The sequence below is a fragment of the Palaemon carinicauda genome, chromosome 8 (genome assembly GCF_036898095.1).
Source record: "Palaemon carinicauda isolate YSFRI2023 chromosome 8, ASM3689809v2, whole genome shotgun sequence".
Classification (NCBI taxonomy): domain Eukaryota; kingdom Metazoa; phylum Arthropoda; class Malacostraca; order Decapoda; family Palaemonidae; genus Palaemon; species Palaemon carinicauda.
Genome location: NC_090732.1, coordinates 109,782,072 through 109,794,470, shown reverse-complemented (window position 1 = coordinate 109,794,470; position 12,399 = coordinate 109,782,072). Strand labels below are relative to the sequence as shown.

The window sequence follows — 12,399 nt, the reverse complement described above, 5'->3', positions numbered from 1 at the left end:
TCATCCAGACTCCCAACCTTTCCTGAGATTCGTTTTTGGAAAGGTTGTGTACCAATTCCAAGCCCTGTGTTTTGGCCTAAGCACAGCTCCTATGGTGTTTACGCATCTGATGAGGAATATTGCAAAATTCCTCCACTTATCGGACATCAGAGCCTCCCTTTATTTAGACGACTGGCTGTTGAGAGCCTCCACGAGTCGTCGCTGTCTGGAGAGTCTCAACTGGACTTTGGACTTGATCAAGGAACTGGGTCTATTAGTCAACTTAGAAAAGTCCCAGCTCATTCCCTCCCAATCCATTGTTTACCTGGGAATGGAGATTCGGAGTCAGGATTTTCGGGCTTTTCCATCGGCCCCAAGGATAAGCCAAGCCCTAGATTGCATCCTGAGCATGCTGAAGAGGAGCAGTTGCTCGGTGAGACAGTGGATGAGTCTCACAGGGACCCTTTCATCGTTAGCCCTGTTCGTCGAGCTAGGGAGACTCCACCTCCGCCCTCTCCAATTCCATCTAGCAGCTCATTGGGACAAGGATTTGACGCTCTAAGCAGTCTCTATCCCGGTCACCAAAGAGATGAAGACCACTCTCTTGTGGTGGAAGACCAATCTCCTTCTCAGGGAGGGCCTATCGTTGGCGATTCAGACCCCCAATCTTCATCTCTTCTCGGATGCATCAGACTCGGGCTGGGGCGCGACCTTGAACGGACAGGAGTGCTCGGGAACGTGGAACAAGGAACAGGAAACGCTCCACATCAACTGCAAGGAGCTACTGGCAGTTCATTTGGCCCTATTGAACTTCAAGTCCCTCCTGCTAGGCAAGGTGGTGGAGGTGAACTCCGACAACACCACAGCCTTGGCTTACATCTCCAAGCAGGGAGGGACCCATTCGAGGAGCCTGTACGAGATAGCAAGGGACCTCCTCATTTGGTCAAGAAGTCTAAACCTCACCCTAGTTACGAGGTTCATTCAGGGCAACATGAACGTCTCAGCAGATCGCCTAAGCAGAAAAGATCAGGTCATCCCCACGGAATGGACCCTTCACAAGAGCGTGTGCAACAGACTTTGGACCTTGTGGGGTCAGCCGACAATAGATCTTTTTGCCACCTCCATGACCAAGAGGCTTCCTTTGTACTGTTCCCCAGTTCCAGACCCAGCAGCAGTTCATGTGGATGCTTTTCTGCTGAATTGGTCCCATCTCGACCTTTACGCATTCCCACTGTTCAAGATCATAAACAAAGTCCTTCAGAAGTTCATCTCGCACGAAGGGACACGGCTGACGCTGGTTGCTCCCCTTTGGCCTGCAAGAGAATGGTTCACAGAGGTACTACAATGGCTGGTCGACATCCCCAGGACTCTCCCTCTAAGAGTGGACCTTCTACGTCAACCTCACATAGACAAGTTGCACCCAAACCTCCACGCTCTTCGGCTGACTGCCTTCAGACTGTCGAAAGATTCGCTAGAGCTAGAGGCTTTTCGAAGGAGGCAGCCAGTGCGATTGCCAGAGCAAGGAGGGTATCCACTCGTAGAGTCTACCAATCCAAGTGGGAAGTCTTCCGGAGCTGGTGTAGAGCCAATGCAGTTTCCTCTACCAATACCTCTGTAACCCAAATAGCTGACTTCCTATTACATCTAAGGAATGAGAGATCCCTTTCAGCTCCTACGATTAAAGGGTACAGGAGTATGTTGGCTTCAGTTCTCCGCCACAGAGGTTTGGACCTTTCTTCCAACAAGGACCTTCAAGACATCCTTAAGTCTTTTGAGACTTCTAAAGAACGTCGTTTACCCACTCCAGGCTGGAATCTAGACGTAGTCTTAAGGTTCCTTATGTCGCCTAGGTTCGAACCTCTCCAGTCAGCTTCCTTCAAGGACCTTACCCTCAAGACTCTTTTTCTCGTCTGCCTTGCAACAGCTAAAAGAGTCAGTGAGGTTCATGCCTTCAGCAAGAACATTGGATTCACATCCGAATCTGCGACATGTTCTTTACAGCTCGGATTCTTAGCTAAGAATGAACTTCCTTCACGTCCTTGGCCTAGATCGTTTGAAATTCCTAGCCTTTCCAACATGGTAGGTAACGAGCTAGAAAGAGTTCTTTGCCCTGTCAGAGCTCTGAAATATTATCTTAATAGGTCAAAACCTATTCGAGGACAATCAGAAGCCTTATGGTGTGCAATCAAGAAACCTTCGATGCCCATGTCCAAAAACGGGGTTTCGTATTATATAAGGCTTCTGATTAGAGAAGCCCATTCTCACTTGAAGGAGGAAGACCTTGCTTTGCTGAAGGTAAGGACCCACGAAGTGAGAGCCGTAGCCACTTCGATGGCCTTTAATAAAAACCGTTCTCTGCAGAGCATAATGGATGCAACTTATTGGAGGAGCAAGTCAGTTTTTGCATCATTTTATCTTAAAGATGTCCAGTCTCTTTACGAGAACTGCTACACCCTGGGACCATTCGTAGCAGCGAGTGCAGTAGTAGGTGAGGGCTCAGCCACTACATTCCCTTAATCCCATAACCTTTTTTAACCTTTCTCTTGAATGTTTTTATTGTTGTTTTTATGGTTGTTACGGTAGGCTAAGAAGCCTTCCGCATCCTTTTGATTTGGCGGGTGGTCAATTCATTCTTGAGAAGCGCCTGGGTTAGAGGTTGTGTAGAGGTCCTTTAGTAGGGGTTGCAGCCCTATATACTTTAGCACCTTAGAGTTGATTCAGCCTCCTAAGAGGAACGCTGCGCTCAGTAAGGAAGACGAACTTAATAAAGGCAGAGTAACGGTTTAAGTCGACTTCCTTACCAGGTACTTATTATTTCATTGTTATTTTGAGATAACTGATTATATGAAATACGGGATACTTAGCTATCCTTTAGTCATGTACACTGGTTTTCACCCACCCCCCTGGGTGTGAATCAGCTACATGATTATCGGGTAAGTTTAATATTGAAAAATGTTATTTTTATTAGTAAAATAAATTTTTGAATATACTTACCCGATAATCATGATTTAATTGACCCTCCCTTCCTCCCCATAGAGAACCAGTGGACCGAGGAAAAATTGAGGAGGTGTCAACAAGAAGTACTGCAGTACCTGGCCACAGGTGGCGCTGGTGAGTACACCCCCTTCTAGTATAGTGATAGCTGGCGTATCCCTCCCGTAGAATTCTGTCGGGCAACGGAGTTGACAGCTACATGATTATCGGGTAAGTATATTCAAAAATTTATTTTACTAATAAAAATAACATTTTTCACGGTGTCACGTTGCAGTAAGAGTAAACCGTTTCTACCGTTTTGTTCATTCTTTCTTAGCTTAATGGTTTTAATTCTAATAAAGGAACTTTTTATTTGGGAAATCTTTCAGTTTTTTTCCTTTAACAATAATATGTTTTAACGAGTATATATGATTGGGCTCTTCTCTCAGGTTCTAAGTCAAGAGAGAGAGAGAGAGAGATAGAGACGGAGGGAGAGAGAGCTGGATAAACGTTTCGTTCAAGCGAGTAACGTTGTTATCGTTTTTGCTCTTCTCCCTAGTCTCTTTAGGAGAAGAAGGTAAACGTTTCTAGAGTTTATTCTTGTTCTCAAGCTTTAGCGGTGAGAGATTTTAAACGTAGTTTATTTGATCTAGTGTTTAGTCTCTTTCCAGCCACTGAATTATTTATCTTTCATTAGATTTTTCTGTTACATTGTAATTCTGTTTTCGCAATTACTAACTTTTAAGGAAGGATAGAATTGCGTGTTTCAGGTACAAACCACTTAAAGTTTCGAGTTCAGTGAAATAAGTGCAAACAGAAATTCTAAAGTGATAAGTGATTAGCGCAAAGTGTGTCAGTGTTGTGCGTGAGGGTACTTCTGTGCGTGCCAGTCGTCCTCCCAGTCCGGGACCTCTTGCAAGCTCCCAAGCCCAGGGGAGAAGCAATGTCGAAGGGCAAAAGGGTTCGGCAGGCCTTGATCGGCGCACAGAAGTATCCTCGGTGGTTGCGGGCGTGTCTTACAGAGACCGTCACTCCCACCCGCAGACGATTGAGCCCTTATTTTGCTCGTCTGCAGAAGAAATTTCGGGGAGAAAACGCTGGACTCAGGTCTCAAGACCTCTTAAACGTAAAGTCCAGACCTCTAGAGTTCAACAACCCGGATGCAGTCATTGAGTTAGCTCTGACTCTCCGCAGTCATCAGGTGACTGCACACCTCCTAAGAGAGGTAAGGCGATGCCTTAACAGACCTCATCTTCTATTAAGGCTTTGCCTCAACAGACCTTATCGTCGGTTGATCCCAAGACGACTTTGCTGCAGTCCATGCATTCGCAGCTTGCGGTCTTAATGCGTGAGTTTCAGGCTGAGAAGGTTACACCTCCTCCTGCGATCGCTCCGCCTCACCGCAGTCCAGTCTGCCAGGCGTACGATGTTGAGGTTCCTCAGGATACCTTACCGCGTACTGAGTTGCCAGTTACCAGCGGTGTGCAGCAACCTCCGCCTTCCTTAAGGCAACCTCAGCAATGGGAGCAGGAATCTTATGCCTTACTTCCTCCGCTTCCGCTTGCGGTTCCACCAGCGAGGCAACAATCTCTTGAGGTACGACAACCTCTTCCATCAATGAGGCAGCCACCTCAGCACTCGCTGCAGCGACCTCAACCCTCCTCAAGGCGAGAGCCTCAACTCCTTAGGCTAGCACCTCAGGAACCTCAACTCGCGAGACAAGAACTGCGTTCTGCGCACCCGCTACCTCAACTCTCGCAGCTCACACCTCAGGAACCTCAACTCGTTCCTCAGGAACCTGCTACTGCGCATCCGCAACCCTTACAGCAAGCGCAACTCTTGAGACAGCAACCTCATGCTATGAGTCAGCCACCTCAACGCATGCATCTGCCACTTTCTCCTCAACTTGAGCCTCTTCCCATTCAACTTGGAAATAACAAATGACAATAATAACACCTCATTACTTTCATAACTTGCATTTGTAATCATATACATGTATGCCTACACAAACATTATGATAATGGAGGTTATTTGTATTACTTAATATAAAAATATATATGTATTCCTTGCAATATATTTTTAACAAAATCGCAAAATATGGCAAAAATATCTTCAAAACAAAAATGAATCATGAGTTATGAATGTAAGGTAAATATTATGTTGATATTAAAACCCCATGCAAGCATGCATGAAGTAATGCAGTGTTGCCAACAGGGCGAGTTTCCCTTTCCTGAGGTGAAGTAGATTATAGTACATTTAGTGCAGCTTAATTCTACGATTATCATGCCGGCTATCAAATTCATCAACTAAACAGTCTAAATCAATTCCCTCGGCACGTGCACTTTCAATGGACAGTAATGCGATATTACTCAATCTAGCACTGGTCATGGAATTTCTGAGAAATGTTACACGCCATGCAACACGCTCTGCTTACCTTACAGCATGCTCTGCATACAACATGCTCTGCATACCTTACCGCATGCTTCTCAGTCACACATCTTTGGTTGTTGCCAACTCACTAGACTGTCAAGCAGTTTCATAACGTTGCCTTCTAGTCTGCTGCTTTTGCTCCAGTGAAACCCTCACTGAGAGAACTTAGCTTTTCTCGGATATGGTCCCTGTAGATGAGAAAGTGCTTTTCTCCCTCCTTCTGATATTCCCTTGAGGACTCTGTCATTTGGAGAGGAGCCTTTAGCTGCGTAGCCTCCTATGGACTTTTATTTAAGCATAACATGCTTCCAGGGAAGGTAATGGTTCCACTTCAGTCGCTAACCCCGTCTGTTACCACACCTGCTCCCATAGACCTTGAGCTGTGTTGCAAGACATGCAGTCCAAGCTTAGTCCTTGTTAGAGGATTTTTTGTTTACGGAGTCAGTGTGTCACTGGGAAGACGTTCAACAACCAACAGAAGTGACTTGTTGTGACGCAGTGCGGCAACCTCAGCAACCCGATAAGGAGTTGTCTGTACGACCCAGACAGTCTAGACAGCTTCGGGTTGTCACTGTACTTCCTCGCTTCCCCATGGTTGACAGTTCACAGACTGTGCAGCAGTACCATGATCTTGTGTCCGGCTCCGTCAGACGACTGGCTTTTAAGAGCTCCCACAAGTCGTCGCTGTCTGGAGATTCTCAGATGGACTATGGATCTGACCAAGGAACTGGGCCTCCTGGTCAATTTTGAGGAGTCTCAGTTCGTCCCATCCCAGACCATTGTCTCCCTGGGTATGGATCTTCAGAGTCGAGCTTTTCGGGCTTTTCCGTCGGCCCCAAGGATCTTCCAAGCCCTAGAATGCATCCAGAGCATGCTGAGAAGGAACCGATGCTCAGTCAGGTAGTGGATGAGTCTAACAGGGACACTTTCATTTCTGGCCCTGTTCATCGTGTTAGGGAGACCCCACCTCCGCCCCCTTCAGTATCATCTAGCTGCTCACTGGATAAAGGACATGACGCTAGAGACGGTCTCAGTTCCTGTCTCCGAAGAGAGGAGGTCTTCTCTCGCGTGGTGTAAGAACAGCTTTCTTCTCAAGGAAGTCTACCTTTGGCTGTTCAGAAACCCGACCGCCGTCTCCTCTCTGACGCATCAGACACGGGCTGGGGTGCGACTTTGGTCGGACAGGAATGCTCGGGAACATGGAATCAGGAGCAAAGGACACTTCACATCAATTGCAAGGAGTTGTTGGCGGTTCTTCTGGCCTTGATAAACTTCAAGTCCCTCCAGCTTAACAAAGTGGTGGAGGTGGACTCTGACAACACCACAGCCCTGGCTTACATCTTCAAGCAGGGAGGGACTCTTTTGTGGAAGTTGTTCTAGATCGCAAGGGACCTCCTCATCTGGTCTAAAGATCGAAAGCTCACGCTGGTAACGAGGTTCATTCAGGGCGGTATGAATGTCATGGCAGATCGCCTCAGCCGGAAGGGTCAGGTCATCTCCACAGAGTGGACCCTTCACAAGAATGTTTGCAGCAGACTTTGGGCCCTGTGGGGTCAGCCAACCATAGATCTGTTCGCTACCTCGATAACCTAGAGACTCCTGTTGTATTGTTCTCCGATTCCAGACCCAGCAGCAGTTCACGTGGATGCTTTTCTGCTGGATTGGTTCCTTCTCGACCTGTATGCATTCCCGCCGTTCAAGATTGTCAACAGGGTACTTCAGAAGTTCTCCTCTCGCAAAAGGACACGGCTGACGTTGCTTGGCTCCGCTCTGGCCCGCGAGAGAATGGTTCTTAGAGGTACTGCAATGGCTGGTCGACATTCCCAGGACTCTTCCTCTAGGAGTGAACCTTCTACGTCTACCTCACGTAAAGAAGGTACACCCAAACCTCCACGCTTTTCGTCTGACTGCCTTCAGACTTTCGAAAGACTCTCAAGAGCTAGGGGCTTTTCGAAGGAGGCAGCCAGAGCGATTGCCAAAGCAAGGAGAACATCCACTCTCAGAATCTATCAGTCTCAAGGGGAAGTCTTCCGTAGCTGGTACAAGACCAATGCAGTTTCCTCAACCAGTACCACTGTAACCCAGATTGCTGACTTCCTGTTACATCTAAGGAAAGTAAGATCCCTTTCAGCTCCTACGATCAAGGGTTACAGATGTTTGTTGGCAGCGGTTTTCCGCCACAGAGGCTTGGATCTTTCCACCAACAAAGATCTACAGGACCTCACTAGGTCTTTTGAGACCTCAAAGGAACGTCGGTTGTCCACTCCAGGCTGGAATCTAGACGTGGTCCTAAGGTTCCTTATGTCATAAAGATTTGAACCTCTCCAATCAGCCTCTTTTTAGGACCTCACATTAAAAACTCTTTTCCTCGTGTGCTTGACAACAGCTAAAAGAGTAAGTGAGATCCACGCCTTCAGCAGGATCATTGTTTTCACATCTGAAACGGCTACATGTTCCTTGCAGCTCGGTTTTTGCTAAACGAGCTTCCTTCACGTCCTTGGCCTAAGTCGTTCGAGATCCCAAGCCTGTCCAACTTGTTGGGAAATGAACTGGAGAGAGTACTTTGCCCAGTTAGAGCTCTTAGGTACTATCTAAAAAGGTCTTAACCTTTACGAAGACAATCAGAAGCCTTATGGTGTGCTATCAAGAAACCTTCTTTTCCAAGTTCTAAGAACTCAGTTTCTTACTATTCAGGCTTCTGATTAGGGAAGCACATTCTCATCTGAAGGAAGAAGACCTTGCTTTGCTGAAGGTAAGGACACATGAAGTGGGAGCTGTGGCTACTTCAGTGGCCTTCAAACAGAGCCATTCTCTGCAGAGTGTTATAGATGCAACCTATTGGAGAAGCAAGTCAGTGTTCGCATCATTCTATCTCAAAGATGTCCAGTCTCTTTACGAGTACTGCCACACCCTGGGACCATTCGTAGCAACGAATGCAGTAGTAGGCGAGGGCTCAGCCACTACATTCCCATAATCCCATAACCTTTTAACCTTTCTCTTGAATACTTTTTATGGGTTGTACGGTCGGCTAAGAAGCCTTCCACATCCTTGTTGATTTGGCGGGTGGTCAATTCTTTCTTGAGAAGCGCCGAGGTTAAAGGTTGTGATGAGGTCCTTTAGTATGGGTTGCAGCCCTTGATACTTCAGCACCTTAGAGTTGTTCAGCCTCCTAAGAGGAACGCTGCGCTCAGTAAGGAAGACGAACTTATGTAAGGCAGAGTAATGGCTCAAGTCGACTTCCTTACCAGGTACTTGTAATTTCATTGTTATTTTGAATAACTGATAATATAAAATACGGGATACTTAGCTTCTTGATATACATGTTCACTGGTTTTCACCCACCTCCCTGGGTGTGAATCAGCTACATGATTATCGGGTAAGTTTAATATTGAAAAATGTTATTTTCATTAGTAAAATAAATTTTTGAATATACTTACCCGATAATCATGATTTAATTGACCCACCCTTCCTCCCCATAGAACCAGTGGACCGAGGAAAAATTGAAGTGGTGTCAACAAGAAGTACTGCAGTACCTGGCCACAGGTGGCGCTTGTGAGTACACCCCCTCTTGTATAGCGATCGCTGGCGTATCCCTTCCGTAGAATTCTGTCGGGCAACGGAGTTGACAGCTACATGATTATCGGGTAAGTATATTCAAAAATTTATTTTACTAATGAAAATAACATATTACTCATCTCTACATTTTGCATAATTTCACCACCACTTTGGATCTGATGAAATAGGTAAGTGGGAGATAACTATACATGTACTGTTTTATATATTATAGTACATAGCTATTTCTAGTCTGCAAACTTTACCTTGCATTGTTATCTTTTCATACATTATTTTAAAACTTGATAATTTTAGATATTCTTTCTCAAAAAACATTCTATCTTCAGGGGCGGATATCAAGCTGCTAGTAAAAATTTCAAGGAACAAGACTTGGATGTAGACTGCACTGGACGTCACTATATGATAACAGGTTAGTATAGTACTTCATTGCTGTTGAATATCCTTTGAATCCATGGTGAATAAAATTTTATTGAAGGGATTTTCTTCAAACTAAAAAAAAAGATTAGTTTGTATGTCTAACATATTTAAAAGATTTATCTGTTTCTTCAATTGAGGCTTATAGATGTTGACTTGAGTTTTGCATCTTATTGGTTTGGATTTGGCTTTTAACAAAATCCAGTTAGTGTGGAATTTGGATGGTGTACTGCAATATTTGATTGGATCTAAATTTGAGCCCTTGAGTAAGGTTTCTTTGAAGTTGCTATTAAAATTAATTGCTTTTTTCTTGATTGTGGATTTTCTTAAAGAGGTCCTAGAGTATATTAACACCCTTTCTTCCAGACATGTTCACACCTCAACTGGTATACTGTCAGATCCACCAGCCTTTCCATTTTTTTATTTCATCAAGGGCACTTCTTATTTCTGTGAAGATATCTGAGACTGCGCTTACTCGGGGTTTTCCCTCTTGTGTTATTCTTCTGGGATTTTCTTCATTTAATAGCTTCTCAAAATGTTCTTTCCATCTTTCTTTGACAACACTCCCATTTGGGACCTTGGTCTGCTTGATGTGTGTCAGATCTTTAGTTGCTCTGTTTCTGATTTTTGCTATTGTATAGATCATCTTCTGACTTTCTGATGTTTCTAAATTCTCATACAGCTCATTCATTCCTTGTGTCTTTGCTCTAGCTACAGTACTTTTTGCTTCTTTATTTGCAATCATCCATGCTATTTCATTTTCCACAGAATCATTTCTTTCAAACATTAAGATCAGTAACACTTGAAATACTGTAAATCAGATATAAGCTATAAAAGGAGACTTATGTCAACCTGTCCAACAGAAAAGAACTTACATAAGGTTTGAACTTCTGAATTTTCACCAATTTAACTGCCATATTAGGAAGATCATTCCACAAGCTGATCACAGCTAGAATAAAACTTTTAGAATGCTGTGTAGTATTGTGCCTTCTGATGGAGAAAGCATGGCTGTTAGAATTAACTACATAGCTAGCACAGTGGACAGGATGATACGGTCTGAGAATATCTGAGTGCAATGGATGATCTGAATTATAAAAAATCTTTTGCAACATGCATAAATAAATAACTAAATGGCAATGTTAGAGATTAATGTCCAAATCAAGAATAAGGAATTTAATAGACCACAAATTTCTATGCAGCAAATTAAGAGGAGATTCAGCAACTGAAAACCAGACAGGAGAACAGTGTCGTACTTAAAACAAAGTAGAATGAAAAAATAGAAATAAAAATTTCTTAAGGATAAACTGATCACCAAAAAATCTTAAAAAGACTCTCAATAAGCCCATTTTTTTGTGTAATTAAAGAATAAACAGACCAAATGTGTTTCTCAGAAGTAAATATGCAATGAAGAATTACACACAATTTTAAATGAGCTATGTACAGTATAGGTAAAGAGATATTGTCAATGCAAAGAGCTGAATGTTGAGTAGCCAGTGTCCTCGACACCTACTTACAATCATACATTTGAGTTTTGTTACAGTTCAACTTCATGCCCCATGCACTAATTTTAGCTAGATCTCTATTAAAGGTTTCAGCAACCATACATCTATGTTCAGGAGATGGAATTGATGTAAAAAGAGTAGCATCATCTGAATATGCAACAAGCTTGTTTTGTAAGCTGAATCTCATATCATGTACTGTATACTCTTCCATATTAAGGCATTAGTGACTAAAGCTGACATTGATTAGATTCCAGACAGGTGATGAAAAATTTGGGTTAATTTCAAAAGGAATCTATTTTTGGAAAGTGTTGTAACACCAGTTCAGTGGTGTACCAATCGATTGGTATTTTACTGTGATCCCGTCATGTTAAAAGAAATGAGGATGATTGTTGTTGAAATCATACTGATTGTTATTATTATTGTTATTATGATATTGATTCTTATTGATATTATTGTAATATTTATTATTATTATGTTTAGCACCCTGTTTATTATACTGTATACACAAAGACCACTTTCTTCTTCACGCCCTCCATCTCGAACAAACACTTACAGGCTAGTATTCTGTTCCCTGATGCAAACGAATCGCACGGAAAATAACCGTTCCAGTGAAGACATGCTCTTTGACATGTGGAAATCTGCCACACGGTTTCAAAAAGCTCTTGTGAAGCTGACCTTAATCACTAAAATAAGTACATATCGAACAAAGAGCATGGCAAGCTATTATTCTTTAGTCAACTTTTAGACTGAAGAGCAGTATGACAGGCACAGCATGTTATTGCTCTTAGTTACTGGTAAGTCTCATTACTTTGCTATAGTCATTAGTATATTGGAAGGAGATAGACAGGAAATATCTTAATCTTATTGGCTAACACTGACACTGACATTCCAAGCCTCTGAAGATGAAAGCAATATGAACACCAGGGGAGGTTCATAGAAGTAATGTAAATATTTTCATAATTTTCTTAATTTACAGGGGCAAATAGTGGCATCGGGAAATGCATAGCTACTGAAATTGCAAAACGAGGAGGAAACATTCACATGGTGTGTCGTAACTCTACCACTGCTGAAGAAGCCAAGAAAGAAATTGTTGAAATATCTGGGAATGAGGTAAACATTAATCTATTTATTTTTTGCAATAGCAGTTGTAAAGTTCATGTTTGAAAAAAATATAATCCCTGTAATTAGATTGAATTTTTCAGCCCAACCCCATTAGTTTACATTTGCCTAATCCCACTCTCACCACTCCATGACCAAACACGCATGCATAAAAGAGAAACACAACTCTCACTTGGATAAGCAGATCTTTGGACAACACACCTGGTGGTAAAAGTAGTAATTAAGTCATTGGCCAGTCAGTTTATTTAACAAGCAATAAGTTACTTTTGTACTCATTATGCTCTTAGATATTTTATAATATTTTGTCATAGTACATCATTAATAAAGTAGTGTTAATGATCTTTCACTAACCATCTCATATTTCTTAAATGCAGTCATACTTTAGTACTTGACCACTTCAGAATTGGTT

The 12,399-nt window shown here is 43.1% G+C and overlaps 1 protein-coding gene across 1 annotated transcript in view; it reads left to right on the top strand.

Moving 5' to 3' along the window:
• The window catches only part of LOC137645828 (dehydrogenase/reductase SDR family member 12-like), a 91,539-nt gene that overhangs the window by 15,579 nt on the left and 63,561 nt on the right, over positions 1–12,399 (top strand). The window contains exons 2-3 of the mRNA XM_068378805.1: positions 9,282–9,364; positions 11,848–11,981. Coding sequence (XP_068234906.1) covers positions 9,282–9,364; positions 11,848–11,981 — 217 coding nt within the window. The remainder of the gene's footprint in view (positions 1–9,281; positions 9,365–11,847; positions 11,982–12,399) is intronic.